This window comes from Pogona vitticeps, chromosome 1 (assembly GCF_051106095.1).
Source record: "Pogona vitticeps strain Pit_001003342236 chromosome 1, PviZW2.1, whole genome shotgun sequence".
In the NCBI taxonomy this organism is placed as follows: Eukaryota; Metazoa; Chordata; class Lepidosauria; order Squamata; family Agamidae; genus Pogona; species Pogona vitticeps.
This window is the reverse complement of record NC_135783.1, coordinates 45,084,867-45,097,147: the sequence shown is the minus strand read 5'-3', so window position 1 is coordinate 45,097,147 and position 12,281 is coordinate 45,084,867. Positions and strand designations below refer to the sequence as shown.

At 39.2% G+C, this 12,281-nt stretch overlaps 1 protein-coding gene across 1 annotated transcript in view; it reads left to right on the top strand.

The window, feature by feature from the left end:
* DNAH8 (dynein axonemal heavy chain 8) overlaps window positions 1-12,281 on the top strand; it is a 143,813-nt gene that overhangs the window by 56,855 nt on the left and 74,677 nt on the right. Inside the window, exons 36-41 of the mRNA XM_072994358.2 lie at window positions 1,654-1,758; window positions 5,883-6,044; window positions 7,775-7,999; window positions 10,007-10,179; window positions 10,441-10,619; window positions 11,387-11,574. Of these exons, the coding sequence (XP_072850459.2) occupies window positions 1,654-1,758; window positions 5,883-6,044; window positions 7,775-7,999; window positions 10,007-10,179; window positions 10,441-10,619; window positions 11,387-11,574 (1,032 nt within the window). The remainder of the gene's footprint in view (window positions 1-1,653; window positions 1,759-5,882; window positions 6,045-7,774; window positions 8,000-10,006; window positions 10,180-10,440; window positions 10,620-11,386; window positions 11,575-12,281) is intronic.

Here is a 12,281-nt window from a genome sequence, read left to right as displayed (position 1 = left end):
TGAAGGTTGTTCTTCCTAATGTTTCGCCAGTCTCTGTGGCCGGCATCTTCAGAGGACAACAACCTGAGCACACAGCAACCTGAGCATGACACGTTAGGAAGAACAACCTTCAGAACACGGCCAAAGAGCCCAAAAAACCCAGAACAACCATTAAATCCCGGCCGTGAAAGCCTTCACAAATTCATCAACTCATCAGAAAAAATAATAAATTCATAATTCGTGATCCATTGACCTTGATGAATCACAAATCTAAACAAATCAACATTTTTCTGATTCATGCCCATCTCTAGTAGCTGTGCTACTTTAATTGGTAGATTCCATCCTGAAACAAGCCATTAGAAAGGATAGTAAATCCCATTTAACATATCAGTAGACATACAGTGGATCTTAATCCTGCTGTTTAAGCAAAAGCATATGGGAGTATAAGAAAAGGAAGAAGTGAGTCAATGACTCCTGATACAGGAGAGGCCCACTCTTCCTTTTGGTCTGCCAGGGAAGTATGAAGGTGGCTGTGGCTGAATCTCCAGCAGTCAGAAGTTAATCTTTGTCCACCCATACTGCCTATATTTTGTTCATGACAATGTTAATTTGCATTGTGGAGTAGGATAAGGTGTTGTATTTGAATGTTGTATTATCTTGCATTTTACCATGGCGGTTGCAATGGATTTGTGATTTTGCACATTGGAGTGGAAACCAGGTAAATGAGATAAACAATTGGCCTTATCCCAGTCAAGAAATCCCCTTTGGGATTGAGGAGTCGGGGGGTTGACAGGGATATATCTGGCTTGGGCCACCACAGTCCCCTACAACATGTGGCAGTGGGCCACCCTTTAGTGGCCTTGTGCCTGGGCAGTATTCATACTCACTTGATATTCAGCCATCCCATGGTGGTCCTGCAGGGACTGGGAGGGTCATATTGGCTGGTAAGTGGGTCACCCACTGCTGCGATCCACTCCTTATGCACCAAGATTTTTCGACTATAACCAATCCAAGCTGTGGCCTCTTCCATCCACTTATACTTTTCTGTGTCATCTATAATTTCTGTGCTACTTATAATTTTCTACCTGTTTATAATTTCTATGTTAAATTTATTACTGCATATTTGTGTGCTTTACTGAAGGGCTAGGGAGGAAGTGTAGGGCTATCTCACATGAGTCCACAGATATGGTAGCCATATGAAAAAGAGTACAGGAACATGTTTTTGTGTTTTTAGCTAATATTTTTAATGCAATGTTATCAAATCTTTAATATTTGAATAATTTACTGCTTTGAGCTTCTAATATTGAATTTTTAATTATGTATGCTGCCTTCGGTCCTTTTTGGGAGAAAGGCAGGGTAAAATATTTTAAATAAATAAATAAGATGGGATTTCAGCAGTTGTAGCTTGAAAGACAAGCTATCCTGCTAAAATTCCATCGTCTACACAAGTATTACCAGCACTGGAACTCTGTACTCTTTTTCATATGGCCACTGCAATAGGAAACTCCCATTTAAGTTGAAATAGTCTCAGTTAGATACATATATGTTTGCCAGATGCTAAATTTCTACGATGGGCTATGTCATATTATGCATTCAACCAGACATCCTTTAATTCTGATTTTATGCCAAGGGAAAATAGTAACTAATTGTTTTCATTTACCTAATCTTTTCCAGCCACATTTGCCTGGTTTATCTGACAATATAAATGAAGTGGAATTTCATCCAAAGGACTATGATCGCATAATGGCAGTTATATCAAGAGAAGGAGAAAAAATTCCTGTAATATTTTACACATTTTACCTTCTTACAATTGAATTGAATTGAATGCTGTACTTTATCATCAGTCTGTCTCATACTCAGTGCCCTTTTCAAAACAGACTATAAACGGAATATTCTGTAATTGAAAACCCATTCTCTCCTCTCACCAAAACATGACTATGATAATCTTGAAATGTTGGTGTGTAAAACATTCAGCCACATTTTAATGTCTGGGGATGGGATGGAGTGGAGTGGAGTGGAGGTGGAACATGTTTGAGTCCTAGGTTTCTCTGTGAGAGACCTCCAAGACAGGTTTTGTCACTTTGTATTCGTGAAGGCTTTCATGGCCGGGATCTAATGGTTATTGTGGGTTTTTCGGGCTCTTCGGCTGTGTTCTGAAGGTTGTTCTTCCTAACGTTTCGCCAGTCTCTGTCGCCGGCATCTTCAGAGGACAGCACTCTGTGCTCTGGTGTAGTTGGCTTGGGAGTGAAGTATTTATGGCTGTCAGATAGGCTTTACTGCAAATTTTTCTGGTTGTTTTAGTCTGCAGTGTCTCTCATGTTCTTTGATTTTGGTGTGGATGCTTTGTTTTGTGGTTCCAATATATACCTGGTCACAACTACAAGGTATCCGGTATACTCCTGCAGTGGTGAGGGGGTCTCTTCTGTCCTTTGCTGACCGTAACATTTGTTGTATTTTTGTGGTGGGCTTAAATACTGTTTGTAGGTTTTGTTTTTTCTAAAGTTTCCCCATGTGGTCCGTGACCCCTTTGATGTATGGCAGAAATACTTTATTTGTGGGTGGCTATTTTTCTTCTTCAGTTCGGTGTTGTTTTCTTGGTTTGATGGCTCTTGTGATTTCATTTTTGGAGTAGCCATTTGCCTGTAGGGCCCAATTCAGATGGTTGAGTTCAGTGCTAAGAAACTGAACTTCACAGTTCCGTTTTGTACGGTCTACCAGTGTTTTGATTATGCCTTTTTTTGCTGTGGGTGGTGGTTGGAGTTTTTGTGTAGGTTCCGGTCTGTGTGGGTGGGTTTTCTGTAGACCTTGTGTCCCAATCGGAGGTCAGTTTTGCATAGGACTATGACATCTAAGAACGGGAGTTGGCCCTCTATTTCTTTTTCCATGGTGAATTGTATATTTGGGTGGATGCTGTCGAGATGGTTGAGAAATTGTTCCAATTTTTCTTCACTGTGACTCCAAATTGTAAAGGTGTCATCCACATATTGGAACCAGACTGTGGGTGTGAGGGGTGCCTAAGTCAGGGCAAGTTTTTCAAAATGCTCCATGTAGAAGTTTGCTATAACCGGGCTGAGGGGGCTGCCCATGGCCACTCCATCTGTTTGTTCATAGAGAGAGAACATGAGAGACACTGCAGACTAAAACAACCAGAAAAATCTGCAGTAGCTGAACATGCCCTAAAACAAACTGGACAGGAAATTCTATTTAAAAATACTGAAATACTGGACAACACCAGCAATCATTACATCAGACTGCACAGGGAGGCCATTGTAATCCACAAGCACCAGCAGAACTTCAACAAAAAAGAGGAAAGTGTGAAGCTCAACAAAACTTGGCTCCCAGCTCTCAAAAATACAGTGTGCAAAAGGTCAATGAACTCTACCCAGCCACAAGGACAGGGGATCACTACACACAAAAGACCAGCTAATGACACCCATCAACCACAGAAACAGATAATCTCTTCTCCTTAGCACAATAATACACCCACAACAATACAAAGTAATCACCCACCTACAGAAAAAGACAAAGGCCTATCTCACAGCCATAAATACTTCACTCCCAAAGCCAACTACACCAGAGCACAGAGTGCTGTCCTCTGAAGATGCCGGCCACAGAAACTGGCGAAACGTTAGGAAGAACAACCTTCAGAACACGGCCAAAGAGCCCGAAAAACCCACAACAACCATTAGATCCCGGCCATGAAAGCCTTCGCAAATAGAGTTCAGATAAATTCCAGCTGAGGTTTTTCAAGCTCTCATCTCCATGTTGGCAATGTTGGCAAAAGGATTGAAGACCTATCTAGCCAGTGTAGTCAGATTTCAGCACGCAGTGCATCTGAAAAGAGCAGCTGGGAACACTTTTATAATATTTTTTGGAATCTGAGGAAGTGGACTTTTCCATGAAAGCTTACATTATGTAAGCTTATAATGTAAGCTTATAATACAATCTTTTAAAATATAGCAGTTAGTCTTTAAGGTGCTGCAACGTTTTTGTCTTCTGTATTTTTTTATTTTTCCTTTGTTTTTGGCCTGATATGCTAGCACAGGCTACTTCTTCTATTATTACTGTTATGGAACATAGACATCATTGTGTCTCTTGAGATATCATTTTGTCCTTGTCAGACAATGTTCCATGAAAACTTACAATATAGTAGTTCGTTTTTGAAGTGCCGCAATGTCTTTTTGTTTTTGCTTTTGTTTTGTGTTTCTTGTTGAAACATTTTTGCCCTTGATGTCCCAAACCATCTTTCTGGGAGGTGCTTTGGGGAAAGAGAGGGTGGAATTAATTGAAGCAGAGGAAATGGAACTCTACAACCAAAGAGCAAGTGTCCCTGTTAGGTTTAATGGCACTGGAGAATAGTAAGAACAGCAATCCAGCTCTTCACTTCATAATTTTTCTCCTCTGCCTTCCAGTGTTGACGGCCTGTTGCTGCTGAGCTCTCTTGCATGCATCAGCTTTCATAGGGTGTCTCCTCTGGGCACATACACATACATACCCACCTGCCTGCCTCTTCCGGCCTTGGGTTGGAGAGAGAGCACCTGCGTCTGGCAAGGGTATTCCTTCAAAAACACTGAATTAAACATTTGTTCCAAGGGAACGGAAACTGGAGTTCAAATACCATGTGACTTAAAATGTATTTAACTATATTTCGCTTTGCGTTGATATTCTGAACTATTGCTTCTCTTGGTTCTGTATATTTAGTTCACAAATTCTTGAATTATTTGTTATTTTTTAATTCATTATTTATGTGAGTAGAACATGTAGTGCTAAACTTGTTATATTTTTGAATCTACCATTCTTACTGAAATGTTTCTAATCATGAGACTTACACGATTCCTTTCATCTGCTTCTTAAAATAAAAAAAGGAGGTGGAGGAAGGTCAAGACCTGAAACAGAGGTGTCAGTTGTCTAAACCAGTGGTTCTTAACCTTTGTTACTCAGATGCTTTTGAACTGCAATTCCCAGAAACCCCAGTCAGTACAGCTGGTGGTGAAGGCTTCTGGGAGTTGGAGCCAAAACTCCTGAGTAACCCAAGGTTAAGAACCAGTGGTCTAAACCAGTGGTCCCCAACCTTGGGCCTCCAGATGTTCTTGGACTTCAGCTCCCAGAAATCCTGGCCAGCAGAGGTGGTGGTGAAGGCTTCTGGGAGTTGTAGTCCAAGAACATCTGGAGGCCCAAGGTTGGGGACCATTGGTCTAAACCATACAACAAATTGCTGTAAAGAAAAAGGGACTGCAGACCTAGTAAAATTGAGGGCAAGTCACTTGCTCATTGTTTTCAGGAGCTTCTAAAGAACAATGATATCCTGCTGTTCAAAAATTGCAATATTAAGAAGAAACTTAAATAATAGGTCATTGTTGTGAGTCAAGAGAAAAAGGGCTAGATAAATGGCCCCTTCACCAAAACACATTCCAAATGCTAGTGAGAAAAATCAACAGAGGTAACCTCTGGGAAATCAACAGCTGACATCCGCATGCTTTCCGCAGGAGTAAGAACCTGTGGATGAATTGCTCTCAATGGTCTCATTATAGTTTGTGCTTAACATCTTTCTTCTCCTTCTTGATGTGTTTGCTCTAGAGACATTGGTTTAGTTTAGTTGTAATACTTGCCAGAATAAATGATCTAGGGTGAAGCCTGGGGGCTGGGAAGCCATTTACCTGTCTCTGTGCAAGGATGTTGTTGCTTTATTATAACAGGACTTTATGTTCCAATTCCAATTCTTCTGTAATTTGTGTCTTCCTTTCATTCTTCTGAGTCTTCCGATCTTATTTTTCTCCTTTGTCTGCTAGATAGAGATGCTAAATCAGCAGGGATTTTCTCTGTTCCTAGGCAAATTATACACTGGTGCTAAAGTAAGTGGGTTTTATAAACTCTATTTTGATTAATGCAAACAATTTTTACAGTTGGACACCCCAGTGAACGCAAAAGGACCTGTTGAGCTTTGGCTCACGGATCTACTAAAAATGCAACAGTCTTCATTGCACTGTGTAATTCGAGCAGCCTATTATCAGATTAGTGATCCAGGGTACCAGCTGCTGAACTTCCTTTATCATTTTCCAGCACAGGTAAGAGTTGTGATTCAGGCACAAAGGCATGAGTTGAGTGGGCTGGAGTTGCATGCCAAAAAACAAAGAAAAAAATAGCAAGAACTGCTTACTTTTAAAAACAGAAATGTATACTTCCCTTGGTAGTGCAGAGGAGGAATGCAGTACACACATGAGTAAAGGGCCTAGTAACACCTTCAAGTTCTTTTGCTTGCTATCGAAATCTATGGTATTTCAAATTGTTCAATGTGGGTCGTTTTGGTGCAACTTCTCAGTTCATTAAACAAAACATTAATGGGAAGGCCTGTTCCTTGCTGTTTTCCTTCAGTTATGATACTTCCTTCAGTTATGAGATTTCTCAGAGGCCTGGGAAATCAGAGTTGCAAAGTAAGCTTTAATTCATTTTTTCTATTGACTAATCTCAAAACAAACCATCAGTAAATGTGAGGGAAAGCATGCGCTCCAAAGAAGAGGCATGGTTTTTACTTGAGGGAGTACTGCTTCTAAATATGTACTAATTTTATCACCCAGTTTGATTTTAACAATCTGCTTTGTGATGGATATCTCACATATGCATTTATAAAAATGATAGCTATCACAGGCTATTATTTTGCTTTGGTGGAAGAGAGAAGAAATATTGACAAAAGGAGGAGTGAATAAGTATGGTCTCAGCTTGTTAAAACTAATGGTTTCTTCCTCTGTCATATGAGAATATAGTAAATTACAGTGACTTAAACTTTCTAACATAACCGAAAACATTTTATTTTTTAATTAATTTGTTTATTTGTTTGTTTGTTTGTTTGTTTGTTTGTTTATTTATTTATTATGCCCTGCCTCTAATGTCATTTGAGCACTCTCTCTAACCTTGAAGCAATTCTGAGGAGCAGGATATGCAGACAGCCATTGACTAGTCCAAGGTGGCTGAGTAGGCAAACCTGGGCCTCTCCAGTCCTTTATCTAGTATTCTGACTTTTGCACCACACTGCCTGCTGTCAAATAGCATCAAGATAACAGGCATCCTGGTTGCAATGACAAATGTTGCTGCTGCCATTTTGTCCTGCAACAAAAACAATAAAGCGATCTGATCTTCTCTACTTTTAGAAACTGAGCAGAGTAGGGTCTAGCTGGTACTTGGATGGCAGACTACCAGGGAACAGCAGGACTCATCAAGGAGGACTGTAAGACATCTCCATCCCAAAACCCTGCTGAGCAGCTGCCACAGTCAGAGTTGATGACAGTGAGCTAGCAGAGTCAAATGACCTGAATCAACATTAGACAGCTTGCCAAGTCCCTGTGTTTCCCATATACTTGAAAGGGCAAGGTCCATCCTTACTGGGAGCTGGGGAGGAAGAGGGACTCATTCAGCTGGAACCTTATCATAAGTATTCTGAAAGGCTAAGAACATCTTTTTACTGAAGCTTTTTGGCAACGTTTCAAACTTCATGTCTTATTTGCATGGTAGATTTGGGTCTGTGGAAATGAGCACAATTCTTAATGGCTTTTCCTTGGAGTGGGAAAGCATTATTAATTATTTCTGTTCTTCACTGTGAAATGAATGTGGTAGACAAATTCGCACGTTTGCTCACAGATATCTTGAATGTATGTGGATATGTGGGTATAACAAAACTACAAATCTGATTTGTTAATTACTCTGGTTAATCATTCTAAATAATAGCTTTAAACTTTAACTGGTTTGTTATAAATTGAATTTGAAATTAACTATAGGTGTCTATTATTTATTACGTTTATAGGTAGGATTGCTGGGAATTCAAATGCTGTGGACACATGATTCAGAAGAAGCATTAACCAATGCAAAAGATGATAGGAAAATTATGTCAGTAACCAATCAGAAATTTCTGGATATTTTAAATACACTTATTAGCCAGACTACCCATGATCTTTCTAAGTTTGACAGAGTGAAGTTTGAAACCCTTATTACCATTCATGTACATCAACGTGATATATTTGATGACTTGGTAAGATTGAAGTTTTATAGTTGAAATTTCAATATAACTTACAATGTCTAACTGTTTTCTGATACCAGTCGCATATTTGCCCTAGCTGGGATTGGCTATGGGTGAGCCACAGCCTCCAATCATGGATGGGAGCATGCCTTTTTCTATATTTCTTTGATGGTCAGAATGTCTGAAACTTCTCTAATTTGATTATGGGCTTTACCATGATATACTCCAAACTTCTGTTAAATCAGGGGCACACATAGTGATCTTATCCTTTAAAAAATATTTTAGATAACTCCTTTTCCTGCAACATATATTTGCAGGAAATCTAAGAAAATGCAAGACAGCTCCTTCTCTTTCACAATGTATTGTAGCAGGTCAGTTTTATAGCTATAACTGAGCTAGGAAATGCCATTTCAGGTTTCATGACTGTTTCAGCTTGTTGAGGTGTGCTGGACAATAGGTTTGAGTGCTGGAGGCCCTTGTATTCAAACCTAATATTTATTTATTTATTTATTTATTTACAATATTTTTTAGCCGCACCATTGCCAGTGGCTCTATGATTAGAGACAAGGGACAAGAAGCAAAACAAAGCACACCTAGGTGAAAGAAAGGCTAGACGAGTAACATAGAGAGGAGTGGATGTATGGGAAGTAGTGAAGTTGAACCTCAGAGTTTGAGCATCAGGCTTGATTTCACTCCAAGTGATGGGCAACTTTCAGAGCATGGGAAAAATATATCTCCACCCTAAGCCTCAGAGGGATACCCACTAATGATACATTTTTAACTTTAAAAAGAATCTTCATGCCCCCTAGGGAAGCACTGTGAAATTTTGCCATGTTTTCAAGAGGGCCCAGAACTGTTTTAGACTGGGTGTGTATATCAGAAAAGCCCTCTGTTTCTAAAAATGCAGTGATTTTTTCACAGTATTCCTTAGAGACTGAATGAAGACTTTAAAGGAAAAATGGAGTCAGGGATGTTGGGAGCTGGGTTAGTGGGCCACACTTGCCTACCCCTGATCTGTGTTGTTTAGTCGTTAAGTCGTGTCGGACTCTTCGTGACCCCATAGACCAGAGCACGTCAGGCCCTCCTGTCTTCCACTGCCTCCCGTAGTTGTGTCAAATTCATGTTGGTAGCTTCAATGGCACTGTCCTACCATCTCGTCCTCTGTCGTCCCCTTCTCCTCTTGCCTTCACACTTTCCCAACTCAGGGTCTTTTCCAGGGAGTCTTCTTTTCTCATGAGATGGCCAAAGTATTGGAGCCTCAGCTCTAAAGGCCCCTGATCTATAGGTGAGGGATTATCACAGCAGAGAAGACAGAGGGGGAACACAATGGGAGAGTTTAGCTATCTGGGGCTGTATTGCCATTTATGTATTGGTCAAATGTGTCTGCATGTTTCTTTACTCCCAAAACTGAAAATCCTACTCTTAGATATATTCAGGATTAGATTGTGGAGGAAAACCCCACCACCAGTGTACTTTGTTTCTTGTAACTACCTTTAGTACTTCTAGATAAATGAAGATGAGATGCAGGAGATTCTGAGGAAAATCATGGTCAGACAAAATAAGGCATTAGACATGGGACCATCTAGGACCTTGACCATGGTGCATGGAGGGGAGTAACTTCCTTCCTGCTCAGAGTTTCTGTTCTGGAGCCTAATAGCAGCTTCTGAGGATACTTTCCTTATGATAGTGCCTTGGGGAAGGGTTAAGCCTCTTCCTGCATATAACAATCCAATGTGGATTCCTTCCAGTGATTATTCAATTAATGTAAAACTGTCCGTGTTGATTTTTTAATGTGTATCTGTTTGTTTGTTTGTTTGTTTCATTTCTGGGTCACATTTTTCCTGGTGAGGGATCCTAGGGGCTCACAGTGATTACAATAAGTTAGATTAAAAACACAATCTATTACAATTAAAGACACAATAATAATTCAAGTTATGTATGCATTTAATGATTTTTAATCATATAGTTCATTGTACTTCTGTACAGTTTAGGTGTCATCTGTGTTTCTCTCTCTTTAAGGTTAAAATGCATATCAAATCAGTGACTGATTTTGAATGGTTAAAGCAGTCCCGATTTTATTTTAAGGAAGATGTTGATCAGACATTGGTATCTATTACTGATGTTGATTTTGTTTATCAAAATGAATTTTTGGGATGCACAGATCGTCTGGTTATAACACCTTTAACAGACAGGTAGGAAAAATGGATTATGTGAATAATACATAGGTCATAGCAAATTTTAATTCTCAGAAGTAGTATCCTTTATTGCTGCAACTTCTGCGTATTTTCAAAGAGTATGTATTAAATCTGTATTTATCCAAGTTACTTCACAAATTGCTTATGTATTATCTGTAAATTATATAATGTGTATAAATGCCAGATTCACTATAGTGCATTTATATTCTCCCACATCTACATATAACATTCTGAAACTATCCGAATTTACTTTTGCAGATGCTATATCACTTTAGCACAGGCTTTGGGAATGAACATGGGAGGAGCTCCTGCAGGTCCTGCTGGTACTGGTAAAACAGAAACCACAAAAGACATGGGGAAAGCACTGGGAAAATACGTAGTAGTGTTCAACTGCTCAGATCAAATGGATTTCAGAGGGCTAGGCCGAATTTTCAAAGGTAAAGGTTATCATGTTTTAATGGAAATTCTATAATTCTGCCTGATTTTACAAAACTACAATTACATGTAGGTATTTTGCATTGATTTGGTTTTACTGGTCTTTGACCATAATAAAGTATTCATTCATTCATTCATTTGAGGGTAAAGGTTGGCTTCTATGGACACTGTGAAAATGAATTATTCAATGTCACACTGAGTTTACCACTATTGTATTTCATAGTGGTATTTAATATAATTTGAACAGATGGACGGGGAGAGGCAGGCCCTCCAGACTGTCACTGTCTTCTCACAAAGAATGAACATTTATTCTAACCTCATGGCATGGCATAGTGGTTAAAACCTCACTACTGAAGTCAAGTCTCTGCTCATGAATTTGATCATAACAAGCTCAGGTTGCTGGCTCAAGGTTGACTCAGCCTTCCATCCTTCCAAGGTCAATAAAATGAGTACAGAACTCAATTACTGTATGTTGTAAAGAGCCCACAGAGTACTCTGGTAAAACTTAAATTCATTGATTGACTCATTACTGTTTGATGATCAGTGTGGTTCAGACTGAAAATGGCAGGCCAAGTAGACCACCCAACCACTTTGCTACAAAGTCAATGCCATACTCAGGAATAGATGCTTTAGGGTTTCTAGAGATGTGGAAGTGAGAGAGATGATGCTTGGACATAAATACATGAAAAAGTTAGTTGCAGAAAGAATACAAAAAACCCCCACAAAAAAACAACAGCCACAAAACCAGATTTCTTATTTCTTATTTTAGGTCTTGCACAGTCTGGCTCATGGGGATGCTTTGATGAATTTAACAGGATTGAATTACCAGTGTTGTCTGTAGCAGCTCAACAAATTTATATCATTTTGACAGCACGGAAAGAAAGGAAAAAACAGTTCATATTTTCTGATGGAGATGTCGTAGATTTAAATCCAGAGTTTGGAATTTTTTTGACAATGGTAAATTGATTAAGATTACATTACAGTTTTTAATTACTGATGAAAGCAAATCACTCTATCTGAAAGTAAATTAAATGTGGGGTTGATTACTTTGTCTAACTTCGAAATATATTGAAAAACATTACATTTATAGTTAACATAATGGTGATATGTTAAATATACATTTAGTTAGCTAGTAAGATTTCCCCCAAAAAATGAAATCCAAATATTTTGCAAAAATAAGAAATAGTTATTTCTGTTCTGAAGATCATTTATAAACATAGTTTACCTAATCAGCTATGAATGGTTTGGTTCTTGAAGATAATAGCAAGTCTTCAGTTAGGACTAAGATTGTTTACTACAGGAACTGAGAACCTCCATCCTTGGGCTGTATTTGCCCCCCCCCAAAAAAAAATCTGGCTCACTGTACAAGTGCTCAGCCCATCCATAGGTACATGGATGTCAAAGAGAGCCCACTAGGCATGCTGGCCATTATAAGGACATTCCAACAGCTAATGCAACCAACAAAACCTTTATTGTAGAACTATTCACAAGAGGGTTCTTGGATTCATGGGTACTTCTCATAACTCTTCTCTACCCTGGAGTCTAGTCCAATTTCTTAGTCACACCCACTTCACATCTGGTGGCACCAGTACTTGAACACACAGAGAAAGAGGAAAAGTTCACAGTATAAGCTTTCCTTCTTTCAAGTCCTGAGTCATCTGGTA